The 24690-nt window shown below is 45.5% G+C and overlaps 2 protein-coding genes and 1 long non-coding RNA gene across 3 annotated transcripts in view; 1 reads left to right on the top strand and 2 right to left on the bottom strand.

Moving 5' to 3' along the window:
• Positions 1 to 1785: 1785 nt before the first annotated feature.
• The window catches only part of LOC310671203, a 62311-nt gene continuing 39406 nt past the window's right edge, over positions 1786 to 24690 (top strand). The window contains exon 1 of the long non-coding RNA XR_014507891.1: positions 1786 to 2447. This is a non-coding gene — a long non-coding RNA (uncharacterized lncRNA). The remainder of the gene's footprint in view (positions 2448 to 24690) is intronic.
• On the bottom strand, positions 2470 to 13923 carry LOC310670223 (uncharacterized protein). Its single transcript, XM_083425139.1, has 3 exons — positions 13863 to 13923; positions 11715 to 11888; positions 2470 to 5645 (listed from the first exon to the last, which is right to left on the bottom strand). The coding sequence occupies exons 2-3, from the start codon at positions 11845 to 11847 to the stop codon at positions 3517 to 3519; spliced, it is 2262 nt and encodes a 753-aa protein (XP_083281265.1). The 5' UTR covers positions 11848 to 11888; positions 13863 to 13923; the 3' UTR covers positions 2470 to 3516.
• Positions 16328 to 24661, bottom strand: LOC310670361 (zinc finger protein 213-like). Its single transcript, XM_083425593.1, has 6 exons — positions 24394 to 24661; positions 22820 to 23421; positions 21334 to 21463; positions 20158 to 20243; positions 18313 to 18439; positions 16328 to 17630 (listed from the first exon to the last, which is right to left on the bottom strand). The coding sequence occupies exons 2-6, from the start codon at positions 23234 to 23236 to the stop codon at positions 16585 to 16587; spliced, it is 1806 nt and encodes a 601-aa protein (XP_083281719.1). The 5' UTR covers positions 23237 to 23421; positions 24394 to 24661; the 3' UTR covers positions 16328 to 16584.

The raw sequence follows: 24690 nt of genomic DNA, 5'->3' as shown, positions 1-24690 counted from the left end.
TCAAAATTTTTGGGGAGGTGATCCCTGAAGAGATTTAAAAAATCGATAAAAGTATCATATATCAGAAGGGCAGAAGCATATTTACTAGGAATCTTGAGTAAGCATATCCCCAAAGACAAAATTAACATCTTTCTGTATGCAACAACAGCAGCAAAAATGTGGGTAGCCAGTCACTGGAAAGGAAATTATATCCCAACAAAAGGGGACTGATTAAGTAAACTATATGAGTACCTGGAGTTAGCAAAATGGACGGATTTAATAAGGCATAAATCCAAAACTATAATACAGAAACAATGGGAATGCTTAAATGAATATTTATACAAGCAGGGCTCAAATACGAAAGTTTGGCTGTGCTTAGACTAACCTTGTGAAGAATATAGAGAACATAAAGATTTGATGGATTATGAAAGAACCTAAGGAAGGGAAATGACTGAAGAACAGATGTAAAGGCGAGCAAGATAACGAAGAGACGTGCGGTGAATGCGGTGGAAGTCTTTTAAAATATTTTAACTAGGATTTATATATTGTAATGCTTGGAGGAGTCAAAATTAAGGGGGTGAAGCAATTAGCAATTCAAGAGCTAGCCCAGGAAAATGAAAAAAGGTAACTACGCTATCTAAACAGGGGGCAGAATTGCCGGACCCCCAGAGAAGAGCTAATATAATTTTGGGAGGAATTCCGGAAGAAATACAGGCTAAAGAGTTGGAAGAAACTTTGAGAACCTGGCTATGTACTCAAGGAGTTAGTTTGAAGGCAGAAGATGTGGAACGAACCCATCACTGCCGAGGGCCCAAGGGGAGAAAATCCCCCAGGAATGTAATAATTAAATTTTCCAGACAGAAGCTGCAACAGCAGGTATACCAGACTTTGAAGGAAATTAAAGAGTTGAGTTTACAAGGGAAAAGAGTGTGGGTGAGTCGAGATGTACGCCAGGCTACTTTAAGGCAAGAAAGCCCAATGAAACCTTATAATAATAATAAATTTTATTTATATCCCGCCCTCCCCAGCTGAAGCCGGGCTCAGGGCAGCTAACAACAATAAAACAGTACAACAGTGCACAAAAACTGCATAATAACGACATAAGGTTTTACAGCCGAATTTTATAAGGTAGAAATTTTGGCCCCGGAACTACAACAACTTTTTAAGAGTATACTAGAAGGGGAAAAGGCCACAGAAACATTCCTATGGGAAACCGTCAATACACATTGGTGCTTCGCAAGACGAAAAAACTCGTAGAACAAAAAAACTCGCAGAATGAATTAATTTCGTCTTGCGGGGCACCACTGTATTAGCGGGAAAGGCAACGATAGCTTTAGGTTGGAAAGAGAGAGGAAAATGGACAGTAGAGGCATGGAATAGTCATTTGTTTGAACTTATTCAGTCTGATATGGTCGCAGTCACGACACAAGAAACAACGTGGAAGGTCAAGTCCACCACAATAAGGAACAGATTGAACCCCTATCTTGAATGGATAAAAACTACTGGAACAAAAGACATTCGGTAGAAACTAAAGACGCTATGCCCGTGGTTGAGGATAATTGTTTGAACCCTTCGAATGGGTATGGGGGGGAAGGAGGGACAGGAAAAAATTGTACAAGAAATTTAAAAATTGGATGGAGATAATATATGTATGCAGAAAATCCCGAACTTGAATAAAATGGAAAAAAAATTTTTAAAAGAAAGTAATGTAAAACAGATTAGTCCGTTCCAGACTTTTAAAAACAACTCCTAAAACAGCAATTTAACATGAATTTTTCTATCTAACAAGACCATTGATCCAAAAGCCAAATAAAAACTCAAATTTTTGGTAGCAAAAATAAAAGCACCAAATATAAGCTCCAAATATCCCCTCAGAACACTGCAATTGGAAATGGAAGGCTTTGATTACAATGCAGGGGGGTGCAAATTAGCAGCGCAACAGTGAAAACAGAAGCTCATCAGCATGTTCGGCTTCCGAAGCAAAGTTCACAAACTGGAACACTGTCTTCCAGGTTTGTAGCATTCGAGTTCAAAGTTGTTCAGGAACTAAGCTGTTTGAAAAACACTGTATATAGATATGGTTGCCATATGTACAGAATTGTAAGTAGCGTCTGGGCGGAAATTGCTGAAATGTCCGGGAAAATCTAGAGATATGGCAGCCCATGTCGCAAGTGTAGATTTCGGCAAACTTCACTTAAAATAGATATGCCCCCCCCCCAGTTCCTTCAAGCCCTCCTCATAAGGCTTGGTTTCAGACCCTTGATGATCTTGATTGAGTCCTCTGCATCATTTTCATTAAGTTTTCCCTTAGCATGTAGCTAGCTGTAAACTTTAAATTTACTTTCTACAGTTCTTCCCATAAAGCAAAAAATGTTGTGCCCTACATCTCTGGCCCAGCTTCTCATTGATGATTTTATCATTTCATTCTTTGTATCCCACTCAAGTAATGTTATACATTTTAGATAGTTGTACCTCGGGTTACATACGCTTCAGGTTACAGACTCCGCTAACCCAGAAATAGTACCTCAGGTTAAGAACTTTGCTTCAGGATGAGAACGGAAATCGCGCAGCGGCAGCGGCAAGTCCCATTAGCTAAAGTGGTGCTTCAGGTTAAGAACAGTTTCAGGTTAAGAACGGACCTCTGGAATGAATTAAGTACGTAACCAGAGGTACCACTGTACTATTTTAACTCTGGAGCCTAATAACTCCCTTTCAAACTGGGAGTTTTGTTCTGCAAATCCATTTTTTAAAATCTAACATAAATGTTGCATTCAACTGATGGTAACTTGACCAGTCTCCCTCCACCTAGAGGAAGAAGTTCCCTTTACAGGGATACCACATACAATTAAGCAATAGCACACGGCCCTAAACCTAACCTCCCAATACATCGACCTCAGCAGGTATTGGTCTGCTGTGTCAAAGTTTTACTGGACAGTTGGATAATATTGGCAAGAGCGCCTGTAATCTCAGGGTCACCGCTTTCCCTGGAGTAAGAATCACTTCCGTCCAAACCAGTAAGTATGTCTGTAATTATGACAATCTGACCAATGCCTAGATGACTTAAGCTCCTCTCCATGGGTTTCCCCTCAAATATAGAGCATGGTCCAATCCCCTGGACATTCTCAGACATACAGAAGTCCTTCTCAAGGTCTTGAAGGAATCTGAAGAGGTGATTCAAGCAACACAAAAGGAGATTTCTCCTAAAGATCAGGAAGAACTTTCTGATAGTAAGAGCCAGCAGTGAAAAGGAACTCCCTCAGAAGGTGGTGGACTCTCCTTCATTGGCGGTATATAAGAAGAAGTTGGATGGCCATCTGTCATGGATGCTTGAAATGAGATTTCTGCATTGGCGACAGTTGGACTAGATTCCAAATCTACCATTCTATTATTCACCCTGCTATGAGTTCTTGAATTTACTTTTTTACAAGTGAAACTTTATCCACATTCCATGCACTGATTTGCTTTCAACCCTGTATGAACTATTTGGTGGGCCATGAGAGTGGCATTCTGACCGAAGCTCCTCCCTCATTCCAAACACTAAGAGGTTTTCTCTCTTGTATGAATTCTTTGATGCGAAGTGAGATTGTGGCTGTGACTGAAGCTCTTTCCACATTCCAAGCACTGATAGGGTTTCTCCCCTGTATGGATTCTGTGATGGTAAGTGAGACTGCTGCTCTGACTGAAGCTCTTTCCACATTCCAAGCACTGATAGGGTTTCTGCCCTGTATGAATTCTTTGATGGGAAGCGAGACTGTGGCTGTGACTGAAGCTTTTTCCACAATCCAAGCACTGATATGGTTTCTCCCCTGTATGAATTCTTTTATGGGTTATGAGATTGCGGCTTTGACTAAAGCTCTTCCCACATTCCAAACACTGAAAGGGTTTCTCCTCTGTATGGATTCTTTGATGGGCAGTGAGACTGCTGCTGTGACTGAAGCGCTTTCCACATTCCGAGCACTGATAGGGTTTATCCCCTGTATGAATTCGTTGATGGCAAGCGAGAGTTTCCTTCTGACGGAAGCATTTTCCACAGTCTAAGCACTGATAGGATTTCTCCCCTGTATGAATTCTTTGATGGGAAATGAGATAGGTCCCATCCCGGAAGCTCTTTCCACATTCCAAGCACTGATAGGGTTTCTCCCCTGTATGAATTTTATGATGGGAAGTGAGACCCTGCCTCTGACTGAAGCTCTTCCCACATTCCAAGCACTGATATGGTTTCTCCCCTGTATGAATTCTTTGATGGGAAGTGAGATAGGTCCCATCCCGGAAGCTCTTTCCACATTCCAAGCACTGATAGGGTTTCTCCCCTGTATGAATTTTATGATGGGAAGTGAGACCCTGCCTCTGACAGAAGCTCATCCCACATTCCAAGCACTGATAGGGTTTCACCCCTGCATGAATTCTTTGATGGGAAGTGAGGCTTTCCTTCAGACAGAAGCTTTTTCCACAGTCTAAGCAGTGATAGGGCTTCTCCCCTGTATGAATTGTTTGATGGTAAGTGAGCTTGTCCTTTCGACTGAAGCTCTTCCCACATTCCAAGCACTGATAGGGTTTCTCCCCTGTATGGATTCTTTGATGGGAAGTGAGATGTTGTCTGTGAAAGAAGCTTTTTCCACAATCCAAGCACTGATAGGGTTTCTCCCCTGTATGGATTCTTTGATGGGAAGAGAGACTATTGCGGTGAATGAAGCTTTTTCCACATTCCAAGCACTGATATGGTTTCTCCCCTGTGTGAATTATTTGATGGGAAGTGAGACTTTTCTTCAGACGGAAGCCTTTTCCACAGTCTAAGCAATGATAGGGCTTCTCCCCGGTGTGAATTGTTTGATGGGAAGTGAGAGCCCCACTCTGACAAAAGCTCTTCCCACATTCCAAGCACTGATAGGGTTTCTCCCCTGTATGAATTCTTTGATGGGAAGTGAGATCGCTGCTCTTCCTGAAGCTCTTTCCACATTCCAAGCACTGATAGGGTTTCTCCCCTGTATGAATTCTTTGATGGGAAGTGAGATCCCTACTCTGATGAAAGCTCTTTCCACATTCCAAGCACTGATAGGGTTTCTCCCCGGTATGAATTCTGTGATGGGAAGTGAGATGTGCGCTTTGACTGAAGCTCTTTCCACATTCCAGGCACTGAAAGGGTTTCTCCCCTGTATGAATTCTTTGATGGGAAGTGAGATGTGAGCTTTGACTGAAGCTCTTTCCACATTCCAGGCACTGAAAGGGTTTCTCCCCTGTATGACTTCTTTGATGGGAAGTGAGATGTGAGCTTTGACTGAAGCTCCTTCCACATTCCAAGCACTGATAGGGTTTCTCCTCTGTATGAACTTTTTGATGGGAAATGAGATGCCCACTCTGACGAAAGCTCTTTCCACATTCCAAGCACTGATAGGGTTTCTCCCCGGTATGAGTTCTTTGATGGGAAGTGAGATTTGAGCTTTGACTAAAGCTCTTCCCACATTCGAAGCACTGATAGGGTTTCTCCCCGGTATGAGTTCCTTGATGGGAAGTGAGACTATTCCTTCGAATTAAGGACTTTGTTTGATTGGAGGGGGACTGGGAACTCTGACAGATGTTCTCTCCACACTTTGAATATTTATCGGACTCCTCTGCTATGTGGATTCTGTTGTGGTCCCCCTTGTTCTTCCCTTTCAATTCATCACCATCTGCAATGAAGAGAGAAGCTAATTAGAGCCTCAGGAAGAAATGGAGCTCCAGATTACTGAACAATGTTAATGAATGCGATACAGGAATAACTGAAGAGAGTTAGATGTGAGTCCTTACTATAGTTTTCACTGCCTTTGTTGGCTGGAATTGCTTGGCTTTTATCCGGGATAGATTTTGTTTGGCTCAGTCTGTTGGAGAGGGATTTCCAGCTGGTGGCAAAGGACAGAGTGACTCCAGGAGACATAGGTGTAAAAACCCAAACTAAAATGAAGACTTTATTACCAAACAAATAAACACAAACTCTGGTGGGTGTTATTCCTGCAGGCAGGCTACAAAACGCTCCTTTTCCCTTTTTACAGCCACGGCCAGTTGCAACCAATTAACCCAGAAACTTCTTTAAGGTATACACACATGTTTCTGTGTAGAATGTCTCCCAACACCCCCTCTAATTCAAACAGAAACAACAGTACTTTAAACATATACAGAACATATTTACACATCACACACAATTCCTAATTTTGTCACTAGTTGTGCATGTTTCTCAAAAATTAGTGCTTTTGTAAATTTATCAGCCACATTTTGCATACTCTCGCAATACTTCAGCATTATCAGGTTTTGCTTCACATTTTCAGCCACATTTTGATATTTAATTTCTAAATGTTTTGATTTGTTTCTAAACTGCTCAGATCCAGCCAAAGTTATTACAGCTTGATTGCCTTCCCATATTTGAACGGGATAATCACATTGTATATCTAAATCCTTGAGGATCGGAACATAAAATTTTATTTCATTACACAACTCTGATAAAGCACAGTATTCAGCCTCTGTTGAAGATGTGGCCACGATACCTTGCTTTTTGGACTTCCAACCTATCAAGGAATCCCCAAATTGAAATACTATTCCAGAAATTGATTTTCTATCAGGCAGGTTGGCCCAATCGCTGTCAACGTAACACTGCAATTTTGTAGACCCTGAAGATGGTAATTTCAAACAATAATCAAGTGTTTGTTTTAAATACCGGAAAATATGTTTTAAACCTTTCCAGGCATTTTCTAGTCTGCTCAGTATTCCAACTGCATAACTCAAATCTGGTCTGCTCCACAATGAAATGTATAATAAACTTCCAACTATTGAATGGTACATTTCATGATTTACAGGTTCTGTGCATTCTCCTTCATTCTTGAAAAAACCTATTTCAATTGGGGTTTTTACTCCCTTGCTGTTTTGCATATTGTTTCTTTCAAGTAACTCCATTATTTTATCTCTTTGACTCAACAAAAAACTTCCATCATTTGTTCTTTGAATTTCTAAACCGAGATAATTTTTTACTGGACCCAAATCTCTTACTTTAAATTCCTTTCTTAGTTGTTCTGCAAACTTTTCCACTTGCTTGTCACTTTTTGTAGAGTAAAGCAAATCATCAACATAAGATAGACATAATTCTTGTTTATCACCCTTTCCTTTAGTGTACAAGCAGTTATCAGCTAAGCTTCTCTTAAAGCCAAGATTTTTTAAAGCATTATCAAGACACTTGATAATGCTTTAAAATTTGACCTGGGCCTCCATGGACAGCTATGAGTCCAAAATGACTCCCAGCCTGCGCACCTTGTCCTTCAGGGGCACAGTTACCCCATTCAGGACCAGGGAATCCTCCACACCTGCCCGCCTCCTGTCCCCCCAAAACAGTACTTCTGTCTTGTCAGGATTCAATCTCAATCTGTTAGCCGCCATCCATCCTCCAACCGTCTCCAACCGTCTCCAGACACTCACACAGGATCTTCACCGTCTTCACTGGTTCTGATTTGAAAGAGAGGTAGAGCTGAGTATCATCTGCATACTGATGAACACCCAGCCCATACCCCTTGATGATCTCTCCCAGCGGCTGCATGTAGATGTTGAAAAGCATGGGGGAGAGGACAGAACCCTGAGGCACCCCACAAGTGAGAGCCCAGGGGTCTGAACACTCATCCCCCACCACCACTTTCTGAACATGGCCCAGGAGGAAGGAGCGGAACCACGGTATGACAGTGCCCCCAGCTCCCAGCCCCTCAAGACGGTCCAGAAGGATGTTATGGTCGATGGTATCAAACGCCACTGAGAGATCCAGCAGAACTAGGAAACAGCTCTCACCTTTGTCCCTAGCCCGCCAGAGATCATCAACCAGTGCGACCAAGGCAGTTTCAGTCCCATGATGAGGCCTGAATCCCGACTGGAAGGGATCATATATAGTCCTATATGATCCTTGTCCCCTTCATGGATCACTGCCTTGCCGTGGCGAAGGGGCTTGAATAACTCAGAGAAGCTATGAGCTATGCCGTGCAGGGCCACCCAAGATGGACAAGTCATAGTGGAGAGTTTTGACCAAGCGTGATCCACCTGGAGCAGGAACCGGCAAGCCACTCGAGTATCCCTGCCAAGAAAACTCCATGGACAAAGACAACAGGCATATAAAAGTTATGACGCTGGAAGATGAGCCCCTCAGGTCAGAAGGCGTCCAACATGCTACTGGGGAAGAGCGGAGGACAAGTACAAGTAGATTCAGAGCTGATGAAGCGGCTGGGCCAAAGCCGAAAGGACGCTCAGTTGCGGATATGCCTGGAAGCGAAAGGAAAGTCCAATGCTGTAAAGAAAAATATTGCATAGGAACCTGGAATGTAAGAACCATGAACCTGGGTAAGTTGGATGTGGTCAAAAATGAGATGGCAAGAATAAATATTGACATCCTGGGCATCAGTGAACTAAAATGGAGGGGAATGGGCAAATTCAGTTCGGATGACCATCATATCTACTAGAATCATAGAATCATAGAATCATAGAATCATAGAGTTGGAAGAGACCACAAGGGTCATCGAGTCCAACCCCCTGCCAAGCAGGAAACACCATCAGAGCACTCCTGACATATGGTTGTCAAGCCTCTGCTTAAAGACCTCCAAAGAAGGAGACTCCACCACACTCCTTGGCAGCAAATTCCACTGTCGAACAGCTCTTACTGTCAGGAAGTTCTTCCTAATGTTTAGGTGGAATCTTCTTTCTTGTAGTTTGTATCCATTGCTCCGTGTCCGCTTCTCTGGAGCAGCAGAAAACAACCTTTCTCCCTCCTCTATGTGACATCCTTTTATATATTTGAACATGGCTATCATATCACCCCTTAACCTCCTCTTCTCCAGGCTAAACATGCCCAGCTCCCTTAGCCGATCCTCATAAGGCATTGTTTCCAGGCCTTTGACCATCTTGGTTGCCCTCCTCTGTACACGTTCTAGTTTGTCAGTGTCTTTCTTGAACTGTGGTGCCCAGAACTGGACACAGTACTCCAGGTGAGGTCTGACCAGAGCAGAATACAGTGGCACTATAACTTCCCTTGATCTAGATGCTATACTCCTATTGATGCTACTGTGGGCAAGAATCCCGTAAAAGAAATGGAGTGGCCCTCATAGTCAACAAAAGAGTGGCGAAAGCTGTACTGGGATGCAATCTCAAAAATGATAAAATGATCTCGATACGAATCCAAGTATCCAAGTATGGATGTGATTGATCTTTTTGCAGTCAGTGGGACTCTCAAATGTCTCCTCCAGCACCATAATTCAAAAGCATCAATTATTCGGTGATCAGCCTTCTTAATGGTCCAGCTCTCACTTCCATACATCACTACTGGGAAAACCATGGCTTTAACTTTACGGACTTTTGTTGGCAAGGTGCTGTCTCTGCTTTTTAATACGCTGTCTAGGTTTGCCATCGCCTTTCTCCCAAGGAGCAGGCTTCTTTTAATTTTGTGACTGCTGTCACCATCTGCAGTGATCATGGAGCCCAAGAAATTAAAATCTCTCACTTCCTCCATTTCTTCCCCTTCTATTTGCCAGGAGGTGATGGGCCCAGTGGCCATGATCTTCGTTTTTTTGATGTTGAGCTTCAGACCATATTTTGCGCTCTCCTCTTTCACCCTCATTAAAACGTTCTTTAATTCCTCCTCACTTTCTGCCCTCAAGGTTGTGTCGTCTGCATATCTCAGGTTGTTGATAATTCTTCCGGCGATCTTTATTCCAGCTTGGGATTCATCCAGCCCAGCCTTTTGCATGATGAATTCTGCATGTATTTGAAATAAGTAGGGACACAATATACAGCCTTGCCGTACTCCTTTCCCAATTTTGAACCAATCAGTTGTTCCTTATCCAGTTCTAACTGTAGCTTCTTGTCCCACATAGAGATTTCTCAGGAGATAGATGAGGTGATCAAGCACTCCCATTTCTTTAAGAACTTGCCATAGTTTGCTGTGGTCGACACAGTCAAAGGCTTTTGCATAATCAATGAAGCAGAAGTAGATGTCTTTCTGGAACTCTCTAGCTTTCTCCATAATCCAGCGCATGTTTGCAATTTGGTCTCTGGTTCCTCTGCCTCTTCTAAATCCAGCTTGCACTTCTGGGAGTTCTCAGTCCACATACTGCTTGAGCCTTCCTTGAAGAATTTTAAGCATAACCTTGCTAGCGTGTGAAATGAGTGCAATTGTGCGGTAGTTGGAGCATTCTTTGGCACTGGCCTTCTTTGGGATTGGGATGTAGATTGATCTTCTCCAATCCTCTGGCCACTGCTGAGTTTTCCAAATTTGCTGGCATATTGAGTGTAGCACCTTAACAGCATCATCGTTTAAAATTTTAAATAGTTCAGCTGGAATACCATCACTTCCACTGGCCTTGTTATTTGCAGTGCTTTCTAAGGCCCATTTGACTTCACTCTCCAGGATGTCTGGCTCAAGGTCAGCAACCCCACTACCTGGGGTGTACGAGACATCCATATCTTTCTGGTATAGTCCCTCTGTGTATTCTTGCCACCTCTTCTTGATCTTGTCTGCTTCTGTTAGGTCCTTTCCACTTTTGTCTTTTATTATGGTAATCTTTGTATGAATCTTGAACAGATCTCTGGTTTTTCCCATTCTATTGTTTTCCTCTATTTCTTTGCATTGCTCGTTTAAGAAGGCCTTCTTGTCTCTCCTTGCTATTTTTTGGAAATTTGCATTCAATTTCCTGTATCTTTCACTATCTCCCTCACATTTTGCTTGCCTTCTCTTCCCCACATCTTAAAAAGCAGAGACAGCACCTTGCCAACAAAGGTCTGTATAGTTAAAGCCACGGTTTTCCCAGTAGTGATGTATGGAAGTGAGAGCTGGACCATAAAGAAGGCTGATCGCCGAACAATTGATGCTTTTGAATTATGGTGCTGGAGGAGACACTTGAGAGTCCCATGGACTGCAAGAAGATCAAACGTATCCATTCTTAAGGAAATTAGCCCTGAGTGCTCACTGGAAGGACAGATCCTGAAGCTGAGGCTCCAATACTTTGGCCACCTCATGAGAAGAGAAGACTCCCTGGAAAAGACCCTGATGTTGGGAAAGATTGAGGGCACAAGGAGAAGGGGACGACAGAGGACGAGATGGTTGGACAGTGTTCTCGAAGCTACCAGCATGAGTTTGACCAAACTGTGGGAGGCAGTGGAAGTCAGGAGTGCTTGGCGTGCTCTGGTCCATGGGGTCACAAAGAGTCGGGCATGACTAAATGACTAAACAACAACAACAATCAGTCGGACATTGTCACAGTCATGTCACAGGAAACAACTACTGGACAAAATACATTTGGTGGAAACTAAAGATGCTATGCCCGTGGTTGAGAATAATTGTTTGAACCCTTCCAATGGGTATGGGGGGGGGAGGACGGAAATGAAAAAATTGGCCCCATCTGCAGCCAATCCTGAAATTAGGATCAGGTAATTTAAAGAATCATGGCTTCTAGTGCTGCACAATGGATCAGCGAGTTCTCTGACATTGGTAGGGCATTCAGAGCACAGTACTGGCGCCAATACATCGCGGTGGCCGGGGAGCTGTGATGTATTCCTAGCTCAAATTCCCCGCAGATGTCAAAGGCGCAGGAAGGCAGGCAGGTAGGTGGAGGAGACCGAAAAGGTGCCCACCTTCTCAAACTCCATCCACCTGCCTGCCTCATCCCACCCCCAAAATGAGCAAGCCCCAATACCTCTGCAGCCCCATCCACCCATGTCCCCATCTCCCCTCCCCTGGCACTCACCAGATCTCTCGGAGGTCCCTGGGAGGGAACGCTCAGAGGCTGTGAGGAGGGATGCAGCAGACAACCTGACCAGGTCAACTGTCCATCTTCCCCCTTCCATCCTCGCTAGGTCGACAGATTCAGTCTCTTTCATCCTTCCTGAGGAGTCGAGAAGCCACCACAAGCTGCAGGGTCCTGGGAGAGAGCAAGAAACAAAGGGAGCCTTAGAGGCCCTGCAGGGATTCACCTGCCCTAGATATTTCCCTGCTCCTGGAGAAACACAAATGGGGCAGCCCCTTCCCAACAGAAACCCCATTTGAAACATCTCCAGTGATTCCCATTTAATCTCTTTGCACCTCACCCCACTTCGTAAGGCTGGCATGGTCTGCACACTAGTGACCTGTGAGTAGACCCCATTGAACTCAGAGGGGCTTATGGATAGAACTTGGTGCAAAAACCAGGCACCATCCTGTCCCCAAGCCTGAAAACTGCAGCCCCAGAGCATGGGCAGAATACAACCGAGTAGCTATTACATGTGGGTGCCCCCATGTCTCAATGCAAGAGATGACTTAGCAATTGAGCTGGCTGGGCCCCAAACCTCTTTCTGCTCATCATTAGAGCTGCTGAGAGACCCTAGAAGGTTGGGAATAGGATCTGGCTCCTGCTGCTTCTTAGCCACCTCCTCATTTTCCTTATTCACGCAAAATGGAGTGATTTTGGGTTGTGCTTTCTTTAGAGAAGCTCTCTTTGGAGCAGGGCCCGTGGCACTCGGGGAGAGACCAGAAATTCTGAAACCACTCCAGGTCAACACCATCTTTTCCCTTAATTCCATATCATGTTTCCTTATACCATTTGTAGCAATTAAAGCTTTTCTAACTTTAGTCTGCAGCAACTTCTGTGTCATTCACTTAGTGTTCTGCAGAATGTGAAGGCTAGACTGGTGACTGGGAGTGGCTCCTGGAACCATGTAAGACCGCTCCTAAAGGAACTACTTTCAAAGTGTTGGTGCTGACCTTTAAAGCCCTAAACGGCCTCTGCCCAGGATACCCGAAGGAGCATCTCCACCCCCATCGTTCAGCCTGGACACTGAGGTCCAGCACCAAGGGCCTTCTGGCGGTTCCCTCACTGCAAGAAGAGAAGTTACAGGGAAGCAGACTGAGGGCCTTCTTGGTAGTGGCGCCCTCCCTCTGGAACACACTCCCATCAGATGTCAAGGAGATGAGCAACTACGTAACCTATGAGACACCTGAAAGCAGCCCTGTATATTATATGTGCTGGAAGCAGCCCTGAGTGTCTGGGGAAACCCAGTCAAATAAGTGGCAGATAAATATTATTGTTATTATTGTTATTATTATATTACTATTATTATTCACACAGGATGCTGATGACGTGGCAGCTTCACCCCAGTGCCTTGCCAGGGCAGGAGAGGCATGGTCTTCCTAAAAATGTTGAGCTGAGCAAGGCTGGATGCAGCTCCTGCTCCCAAGAGTGGCACATGCCAGTCTGTGCACTTGCTCAGCTGGGAGGGGGCAGATGCTTAGCTGCTGATCCATCACAAGGTTGGAAACCAGATCTCACCCGGCCCTAGGGACTCCTCCCAAGAATCCGGGGAGCCAGAATTGGTTCAGGACCCTGAGAGTTGCAAGGAGACAGCTGCAGCCCTGCTGCCCAAAGACTGCAATTCCCAGAGTGGTCTCCAATCCACCCTTCTTGCCAGGGAACTCTGGGAATTGTATTTGAGTAGATCGTGGGTCTCCCCTCCAGTCTCCACACTTGGGGGGGGGCTGTATCTCCCCACTCCACAGGGCTTCTCCTTCCTCGGATTCCTCGGATGCTTCTCTGTGTTATGAAATGCGACTTTCCCCTCAATCTGAAGGGGGCTTATTTGCATGCCCTCTTTTTGTTGCCCCAAAGACTCCTCCCCAAAAAGGAAGGCAGCATCTTGAGCCAAAGGAAGAACAGAGCTGCAGACCTGCTGGACACTCAGCCCCTCCCTGGCTTGGCAGAGAGGAACTGGGGGCAGGACCCTCTGCTCCCTGACTTGGGGGTCTCCCCCCATGCATGAGCTGAACGGGGGGGGGGTCTGCCTCCTCCCTCGCAGCCCTGGGACCCCCTTCTCCCCGCTGCACCCCAAGGGGGAAGAGACTCACCAGATTCCAGGAGGGGCACCGAGGAAGTTTTTGCAAAGCAGAGAGAACAAAGCAGCCTCCTCTTTGCTGGCAGGAAAGGACTGGGCAGGGAGGGGCTTCTGCTCGGGAGGACCTTGCCCTCCCCCGCCCTCCCCTTCCTGTCCTCTCTAGGAATCCCGCTCTGCTCCTTTTAACCCTTGGCAAGCTGAGGGCGCCGAGACCGCCCCCTTCTCCCTGCCTTCCGTTTTCCTGCTTCTGCGCTCTAGGGGCTGCCCTCCTTTCTCCATCTGGGCCAAGGACTCTGCATCAAGGCCCCCCCCCCCCCATCTTATGCAGACTGACGACAAGGGAGGTGGGGGTTCCCGGGTACCATTCTGCCGTGTGCATCTGGATCCTTACTTTGAAACGACTAAATCAGTGAATGTTAACGCAGCCTTCTCAAGAGCACAGAGGGGGGAGGGGCAGCTGCCCTCAAACAATGAAAATTGTTGTTTACTGAGTTGAATAAGATCCAAAATGCAGCAGTCTGATTGGTCCTAGAACAATAGGATTCAGAATGCAGCAGTCTGATTGGTCCTAGAGCAATGCAGCAGTATGATTGGTCTGCAGGAGCCACCCAATCCAGCTCCAGATGGAAGTGAATCCACAACCTGATTGGCCTACAGGAGAATTCCGGAATTAGCCAATTAGGAGCAGCTCATTGTGTAAATAATGTATATAAAGCAGATACTTTGGGGGAATTTTCATTCCTCCTCACCACTAGGAGCTGAATAAAGAGCATGAAATCCACTCTCGACTCTGAGTATATTTCAAAAATCTAGAAATAATACATAGGAAACTGAGGTTCTGCTTGCGCGCACACCCCCCCCCCCAAAAAAATCCTGGCTGAAGTCTCTCGCTTGTGACCCCCGACCGGAACCTATGGGAGCCAAGGTTAGGCAATTGTGGGGTGCTCCAAGGACTCTCTTTTTCTTTTTCCTCTTCTTTCCATCATAGCAGAGTAAGATTGTCTTCCATGAACATGGTCTCAACAGTGAGTCCGTAAGTGAGTGTGGAGGCCAATTCTGGTTCCTGTTGTAAACCAAAAATCTGCCCTTTTCCCTTATGGGGTATCCAAGAGCCCATATAGAGTCTTTACATAAGTTCCCCATTGGTAAGAGAAAATGACAGAGGCCAACCAGAGAATACTGAGAAGCAAAGCAACTTGTAAACCTGATATTTATTGATCTGTTGCAACAGGGTGCCCCCTTCACATGCAGGAAAGGAGGACCCCCCCCCCCCCAGAATCAAGGTGTGCCTGCCCTTATATATACATTTTAAATTCCCTGCCCTGGAGCTCAAGACCGCCCCTCCATACATCATACATACATCACAGAAGGGGTGTAACACAAGATCACCCCCACACACCGTACCTACATCACAGAAAAGGCAGTCTACAGCAGAAATCTGAATGTGTTTTCCCTGTCTGCCAGGTTATCCGATTGCCTTTCCTGATTGTCACCCATTAAAATGGTGATTACTCAATTCCTGAGACAATGGGAAGGCTCTCTGACCCCCCCCCCTCCCTCCTTGCAGAGAAAACATTTGGTCAGTTTGGAAATCAAAAATGGTTTCAGGCCGGTCTTCCTGTGCTGATCTATGTACAGTGTGGTGTAGTGGTTAAGAGCGGGAGTCTCATAATCTGGGGAACCGGGTTCACGTCTCCGCTCCTCCACATGCAGCTGCTGGGTGACCTTGGGCTAGTCACACTTCTTTGAAGTCTCTCAGCCTCACTCACCTCACAGAGTGTTTGTTGTGGGGGAGGAAGGGAAAGGAGAATGTTAGCCGCTTTGAGACTCCTTAAAGGGAGTGAAAGGCGGGATATCAAATCCAAACTCTTCTTCTTCTTCTACGTGCTTGGTTGGTACATTTATGTACCACAGGGGTGTGGGACTTGTCGGTCTGTTCCCAACAGCAAGGGCTGGCGGACCAGCTGACAGGACTCCCTTGCCCGCTTGCTTGCTTACTGCAAGGCCACCTTAGTTCCTGGCACCCAGCACCCCCTGGCCAGCCCCAGAGGGACCATTCGCCTAGGGAGCTTGTAGCCAGGGCTGCTGCCACAAACAGCTGTGCAAGCCTTTGGGAGGTAGAGATGCGAGAGGGCATCTGAGGAGGGAGCGAAGGAAAGAGGGACGGAGGCCAGTGTTGCCTGTGGCACCCCTGAGCATCCTTCACGGCACCCCAGGGTGCCAGGGCACACTGGTTGAAAACCGCTGCAGAATAGACTTTGTTTATGTCTTCAGGCTGTCAACTGTACGAAACAAATTTTACTACACTGTGGGCTTTATAAACAAGCCAGGAACCAATTCATCAAAGCTTTCTTGGTGAATTCATCTGGTAAGTCTGATACCTTTTATCTCAAATATTTCCTTGGAAGATAAATAATATAATCCTGGCTGTGGCAAAATTTCTCTCATGGGTAATAAGAATTAGAAATTGACATGCTCTGGATGGATGGGTGGATGGATGGATAAATAAATAAAATAATAATAATAATAATAATTAATTATACCCCGCCCATCTGGCTGGGCTTCCCCAACCACGCTGGGCGGCTTCCAACAAAATATTAAAATACAGTAATGCACCAAACATTAAAAGCTTCCCTAAACAGGGTTGCCCGGCAATGTTTTTCCTGTATCTCTGCTATATTTTGTTTTCAAAATTGATTTTGAGGGTCTTTGGACTGTAATAAAGTAAGTTTAGTGCTCCCACTACAGCTTTTTTCACATTCCCTTAGAGGGTTTATCCACAGCGTGGGTCCCCAGATGCGCAGTCAGGCCATCACTCCCACTAAAGCTTTCTCCACACCCTGTACATTGATACGGTTTCTCCTTGGTGTGGGTTCTTTTGTGTAAAGTAAGGTGGTAATTGCGACTAAAGCTCTTTCCACACTCCAAACATTTAAAGGGTTTTTCCCCCGTGTGGGTTCTTTGATGTGCAGCAAGGCCTCCACTCTGGCAAAAGCTCTTTCCACACTCCATGCATTTGTGAGGTTTCACTCCTGTGTGGGTTCTCTGATGCACAGTAAGGTCACAGTTCCTATGGAAGCTCTTGCCACACTCCATGCATTTAAACGGTTTTGCCCACGTGTGCGTTCTTTGATGTGCAGCAAGGCCTCCACTCTGGCTAAAGCTTTTTCCGCACTCCATACATTTGTAAGGTTTCACTCCTGTGTGGGTCCTCTGGTGCTCAGTAAGGTCACTACTCTCATGGAAGCTTTTCCCACACTCAATGCATATAAACGATTTATCCCATGTGTGTGTTCTTTGATGTGCAGTAAGGCTTTTACCATGTTTGAAACTCTTTTCACACACCATACATTTAAACGGTTTCTCCCCTGTGTGGGTTCTCTGATGTAAAGTAAGATGGTCACGTCGACTGAAGCTCTTTTCACACTCCATGCATGTAAATGGTTTCTCCCCTGTGTGAGTTCTTTGGTGCACATTTAGATCCCCACCACGAATGAAGCTCTTTCCACATTCTAAACATTTATATGCTTTCTCCTCTGTGTGGATGCTGCAACATAAACTAGATTGTGATTGATACTTATATGGTTCACCACGTACTGGACATGACTTCCTGCTGCTTCCTTTGTGATCTTGCGAATTCAGGGGTACATGGACATCAATGTCCTGAGTTGCGGTGGATTTCTCTTCCCCATTCACTGACTTTTGGGGTGCTTCTTGATTGGCAAACAGCTCTTTCCATGCTTCATTCTCTGATGTCAACATGGATGTCTCACCATTATTCTCATTATTCTGCCTATTACCTGTTTTGGGGGAGGGAGAAAAAGAAAACGCGTTTCAATTGCAAGGCAGAAGCAGATTCTCGTTATGGATCGAGCCCAGTTCTCTGCTTCTCCGATTCTATCGTTTTCAAGCGTCTCCCCTTCCTTTACCCCAAGCCCTGCTGAATGCGAGGTTAGCTTCTGCATATGCTACAATCTCAGGACGACACCAAAAGTCCTTTCCTGCTCGACCTCCCACTTGCTGCTGTTGGGAGAAATTATAAAAAGAGGATCTTACACTGGAGGTATCCCTCTCAGAAACCCGAGAGGACACTTGATATGGTTAGTCAGCAGTCAAAGAAACTATTAGAAGCAAGAAGGCTCCCTTCAAAGAATTGAAGTCTTGCCCAAATGAAGAGAACGAAAAGAAACTCAAATTCCGGTATCAAAGAGGGCAAGCAGACACCAAAGGATGCTACAGAAGACTTTCTATGACAGCCTTTCTCAACCTGTGGGTCCCCAGATGTTGTTGAACCACAACTCCCATCACCCCTAGCTAGCAAGGCCAGAGCTCAGGGATGATGGGAGTTGTAGTCCGACAACATCTGGAGACCCACAGGTTGAGAACCGCTGTTCTATGAGCTTCTGGTCCGGGATAGCCTGACAACTGTTGACCATCTCTGCGCTTCATTGTTTCTCCTAACAAGGGAGGAGGGGTCCTTACCCAGAGAGACCAAGTTCCCATAATTCTCCATTGTGACCTCCCACTGCAGGGCTCTTTGGCCTGGATCCAACAGAGCCCACTCCTCCTCCGTGAAAAACACAGCCACCTCCTCAAAGGTCAGTGGGCCCTGGGGAGAGAAAAAGGGGTTAGAAAATATTTGCTCCTCGCGACTGACGTAGAGAGCGCTGTGATTCTGGCATTGCATGACTCGATGACCTGTTGGGTTGCTGGGGTTTATGCGGGCAGAACTCCAGTGAAGCAAGAAGAGCACATCGTAGAAACATAGCCCCATAGAATTGTAGACTTGAATGGGACCTCCCCATGGGTCCCCTAGTCCAGGAATCTCAGTTTAAGCTTCCATGACCGAGGGCCAACCTCCAATACGGAGGTTTAAAAGTATTCACCAAATGTTGCCTCCGCACACGTAGTAATATGTGCTCCATGTTTCACATATAGATAAAGGTAAAGGACCCCTGGATGGTTAAGTCCAGTCAAGGGCGACTCTGGGGTTGTGGAGCTCATCTCGCTTTCCGGCCGAGGGAGCCGGTATTTGTCCACAGACAGTTTTCCATGTGGCCAGCAGGACTAAACCGCTACTGGTACAGGGAGGACCGTGACGAGTGCCTGAGTGCGTGGAAACACCATTTACCTTCCCACCACAGCAGTACCTATTTATCTACTTGCACTGGTAAGGTAAACAGAGTTTCCGTGCGCTGCTCTTTTTCGCCAGAAGCAGCTTAGTCATGCTGACCACATGACTCGGAAAAACTGTCTGCAGACAAACATCTGTTGGCTTTTCGCAGTATAGTAACGCTGCAGAGAGCTTGCTGGGGAGAGCTTGCATTAAGAAGAAGGGACTCAAAAATAACTTAAACAAGGTTTTAATAAGAAAAACAAAAACTCCTTATACACCAAATACATCTACAAACAAACACGACCCAACCACCAACCCATCCCCCAGGGTAAAAGGCAGAGCTAGGTGCTGCCCCTTATATACTGCAGCCAATTCCCGACACAGCTTAATCAATGCAACTCAGCAGCACCTGCTATGCTTCACAGCTGCAAAGCTGGATCTCATTATTTTGCTCTGGCCCTTGCTCTAGCCCCTTAAAGGTATACACAATGGGTGAAACAATGATGAACCTTTAGATTTAAAGAAACAGTTCAACAACATCAGCTCCCTTGGCCAGTAAAGCGAGATGAGCGCCGCAATCCCAGAGTCGTTCGCAACTGGATTTAACTGTCAGGGGTCCCTTTACCTTTACCTATACAATATCCTACACTGAAAAACTTTTGGCAGAAGGTAATAGAGATAATCAGCATGACTGTAGAGGAAAATGTCATTTTGAATGATATACCCAACACATGGAATCTAACAAAGGGGCAATATGAACGGACTCTCCTCGCTCTCACTGCTCGTGTGGATGAACTGGAAAAATAAAAATCCAGCTCCCTTTAAAAATTGGATTGAAGATTCATTTTTTTAGGTTAAGGTCTGGTTAACTACACTAACAATTCCCCACCCCTTTTTGTAATGTACACTTCTTCTCCGTGACTTAGGACTCTGTGCAATTGTACTTTTGTACTTCTTTATTTTTCAATAAATAATGTAGAACAAAAAGTCGCCCAGCCATAAGACTTGGGACTCCCTGCAGCTGCAATCTTGGGGAAAAATGGGGAATCTTTTACATGGTCAGAATAAACCATTTCCTTAACACAGGTCCCTTTCCATCTGTTGTGATTCTACGAAGGAAGCAGAGATCCTTGGAAAGGGATCAAGGAGCAGATCCTTTCAAGTCCTGGCTAAGACCACTTCCCAGATCCCAAGTTTTTTCCATCTCCTACCTGACCAGGAAACTGAACGAACTCCATTTCTTCTTTGTCACACAGTAAGGAAAGGCTGGGATGATCTGGAAGAGGAGTTTGGCTGCCTATGAGCAAAAGAAAAGAAGGAAGCAGGTAGGATTTTTCTCCTGTCTTGAACTGCCTGGGTATACTTTGCAGGTATGCAGCTTGGGGATCAGGGTGGGTTTGATTTAAATCAAATCAATTTAAATCACGATTTAAATCACTAGTAAGTAATTCTTTTTTCTTTTCTTTTTTTAAAGCACTCATTCTTGCTGGTACAATCTTAATACAGTGGTACCTCGGGTTACATACGCTTCAGGTTACAGACTCCGCTAACCCAGAAATATTACCTCGGGTTAAGGACTTTGCTTCAGGATGAGAACAGAAATCGTGCTCCGGCGGTGTGGTAGCAGCGGGAGGCCCCATTAGCTAAAGTGGTGCTTCAAGTTAAGAACAGTTTCAGGTTAAGAACAGACCACTGGAACGAATTAAGTACTTAACCCAAGGTACCACTGTATTTACAACCAGATGAATGTTTCATTTTTGGAATAATACAAATTACTGATTTAGTTATACTATTAAAAAGACATAGAGCAATAATTATGAAATTATGAGGTTTAATAAGTTAACTCTTTCTATTTGGATAACTTTTCTGCTGTACTTTATTGGAAGGAGAAAAATAGTCATTTTCTTAATAACATTTTAAACAATTTAACTAAAACAATAACATTTTAGCATATGTATCCATGTTTGTTAACTGATGCAGTTATACATTCCCCACCCCACCCCCCAAAAAACCTTAAGACTGAGTTATAGCACACATGAAAAACTTAAAACAAATCCTTATTTCCTGATGAATAGCCTTTGGACTATAATGTAACTTAAATAGGAAACTATCTTTAGAATGACTCCCAGGCTGCACACCTGGTGCTTCAGGGGCACAGTTACCCCACTCAGGACCAGGGAGTCCTCCACACCAGCCCGCCCCTTGTCCCCCCAAAACAGTACTTCTGTCTTGTCAGGGTTCATCCTCAACCACCATCCATCCTACAACCTTCATCTGGAGCAGAATTCCCCGGTTAGTCATGGAGGCAAGATGGTTTGGGCATATAAAACCACCACCCACCCCCGAGACCGTGATCAAACCAAAACCCACTCCCAATTCCTCCTTACCCAGCGAAGGGGAAGCATCCATTCCACTGCCCTCCGGAATGGCTCTCCAGAACAGCTGGCTCCTCCTGGTGGCTGGCGGGACCTTCTCTGTGTCGTAAAATGGAAGACCCCCATTTTTCAGCCTCTGGATCTGAAATAAAAATGGGGATCCCCACGCCGGGAATGAGGCGCTCTGATTTCATCACGGGGGGTGGGACACACCAAACATTTGCACATTCTATCCTCCCCTTGGGGAGTTTAGCTCTTACAACGAATTCAATGGGGGGGGAGGAATTCCAGGAGGTTGGACTAGATTGGGCATCCCCAAACTTGGCCCTCCAGATGTTTTGGGACTACAATTCCCATCATCCCTGACCACTGGTCCTGTTAGCTAGGGATGATGGGAGTTGTAGGCCAAAAACATCTGGAGGGCCGAGTTTGCCTAAGCCTGATGACTCTTTGGCAGGGTGGATTTGATTTAAATAAAATGGATTTAAATCACTAGTCTGTATGACTTGATTTAATTTTTTATTTTTTTTTACAGAAAGACTCTTTCTTGCTGGTATAATCTTAATATTTACAACCAGATGAAGGTTTCATTTTTGGAATAATAAATTTTCAGAGTAGTTTTTACAGTTACATTAAAAATTACTGATTTGGTTATACAATTAGAAATACATAGACAGATGGTTATGAAATTATTGTGAGGTTTAAAAAGTTAACTGTATATATTTGGACAACCTTTCTGCTGCACTTTAAAAATTTAAACCATTTATTTAACCAAACTATTTAACTAAAACAATAACATTACGGCATGTTTGTTAACTGATGTGGTTAAACATTTTTTTTAAAAAAAAAAAACACAGGCTGAGTTTTAGCATGAAAAACTTAAAACAAATATTTATTTCCTTTGGACTATAATGTAACATAAATAGAAAACTATCTTTAGAAAGATTTTTACTCCAAAAGGATTTTAATTTAAAAATTCGATTTAAATTAAAAAATCTGATTTTTTTTTAATCACTGATTTTTATCCGCCCTGCTGTTTGGCTCCTTCCCAACTCTAATAATAATAATAATAATTATTTATTTATATCCCGCCCTCCCCAGCCGAAGCCAGGCTCAGAGCAGCTAACAACAGTAAAAGTAACACAGTTTACATAAAATCACAATCAATTAATTGAAATACATTCTAAAATCAATTCATTCTAAAATCAATTCAGAGTCAAATTAATGCAACCATTGGACCAGAGTTCTATGAGGATTACAGTAGGAGGGGGCCAGACTGTGCCTTGGCCAAAGGCCTGGTGGAACAGCTCTGTCTTGCAGGCCCTGTGGAAAGATGTCAAGTCCCGCAGGGCCCTAGTCTCTTGTGACAGAGCGTTCCACCAGATCGGGGCCACGGCCGAAAAAGCCCTGGCTCTGGTTTAAGAAGACCGTAAGGTCCTCCGTGGGACACACCAGGAGAGGCGGTCCCGTAGGTACGATTTAAAGAAAGTGCTCTCACCTGCTCCTTTTCTTCCTGCCTCTTCTCTTCCACCTGGCTCAGGAGGAAGCCTTCTGCCAGGGCCACCGCCTGGGAGCTGGTCTCCGCTCCGCACTCCCTGACCCAGTTCTCCATCTCCGGGGGGAGGATAGTCAAGAACTGCTCCAAGACCACCAGGTCCAGCATCTGGGCCTTGGTGTGCTTTTCCGGCTTCAGCCACTGGCGGTAGAGGTGGTGGAGGCGGCTGCAGACCTCGCGGGGGCCCTCGGCCTCCTGGTAGCAAAAGGCCCGGAAGTGTTGGCGCTGGACGTCTGAGCTGGCATTGCCCTCGCCCAGGATCTGCTGCACGTTCTTTTCCCAGACCTCCCCAGTGATCCCAGTCTGGGTGAAGTGGGGGTCCTTTACTCCCCAGGGAGCCGCTGAGTCTAGCTTTTCCATCTCCCAAAGTTCCCCGAAGGAATCCAAGGACTGCCTTGTTTTTGTTCCCAAACCAAAGGCAACCGGAATTTGACTGGCGTTGGAGGGGCAGGCGTCGATGTCCGGCAAAGTTTGCAAGCCCCCCTCTTGCACACGCCTAAGGGAAGGATGCTTTGCTAGGAGTGAAGGGTGACCCCGGCTGGGACCTGTAAAAGACGGCAGAGACTTATAAGCAGACATGGGGGAGCAGTGGAGGCAGTGTGGTTAGAGTGTTGGGCTTGGACATGGGAGACGAAGAAGAGGAGGAGGAGGAGGAGGAGGAGGAGGAAGAATTTACTATTTATTCCCCACCCATCTGGCTGGATTTCCCCAACTCTGGGCAGCTCCCAACAGAATACTAAAAACACGATAAAACACCAGTCCTTAAAAACTTCCCTAAACAGGGCAGCCTTCAGATGTCTTCTAAAAGTCAGATAGTTGTTTATTTTCTTGACATCTGGCGGGAGGGCATTCCACAGGGCAGGCACCACCACCAAAAAGGCCCTCTGCCTGGTTCCCTACAACCTCACTTTTCCAGCAAGGGAACTACCAAAAGGCCCTTGGAGCTAGACCTCAGTGTCTGGACTGGTATACTGGGTATACTGGGCCAGGAGTAAGAAGCCAAGAAGAGTCTGATGATCAGGCCAGTGGCCAACAAGATTCCTATGGGGATCTTGAAAGCAGGATCTGAGCACAAGAGCCCTTTCCTCTCCTGTAATTTCCAGCAACTGATACTCCGAATTATTGCTGACTTCCACTTGCTCACTTCAAAGGCTTTGCATGTCAACAAGGAAGTTCTAGGTCCTGCAAGAGAACCTTCCAATGTCTCTTCAAAAATTATTACTCTTACGTAATCCGCCAGGACAACACTGATTTCTTTGTCTTTCAGGGCCCGGTGACCTTTGAGGAGGTGGCTGTGCAGCCAAGAAGCCCACTTAGGTTTTCTCTCCCCAACCTCAGTTGCCTTTGCCCCCACTGCTCCCCCCTTGGAGGAAGCGACAGCAGGGGCTGCTGGAGAGAGAGGTAAGTCCCAAAAGTGATTCTTCCCTCTCTCTCTTGGCAGAGTTAAGCCCAACGCAGCCCATTAAAACTTGCACGGATTCCCCCCACAAACCAGCAGAGATTGTATTTCTACTCACAAGAGTTTCAGGAGCTGGAGCAAACAAGACAAGTTAAAAAAAAAGAGCGAAGAAGGAAAAAGGACTTAGGAAGGAACTTGGCAGGAGAATTATCTCCCTTAGGAGAGATTTCATTCCCTGGTTCTGCTTCCTCGCCTCCTTCTTCCTACAAGACAGAAGAGGGAGGGAGCCTGCTAAGCCCCGCCCACTTGGGAAACTTGACCTCAGGGCTCGGGTTAACCCTTCCGTGCCCGCAAGGTGAGCAGCTGCCTATTGCAATAGCGCCCTGATTATTATTTTATTATTATTATTATTTTG

This window comes from Podarcis tiliguerta, assembly GCF_965153285.1.
Source record: "Podarcis tiliguerta genome assembly, chromosome: 2".
NCBI classification, from domain to species: Eukaryota; Metazoa; Chordata; class Lepidosauria; order Squamata; family Lacertidae; genus Podarcis; species Podarcis tiliguerta.
Note: the sequence above shows the minus strand (reverse complement) of the source record. Positions and strands in the feature narration are given on the sequence as shown.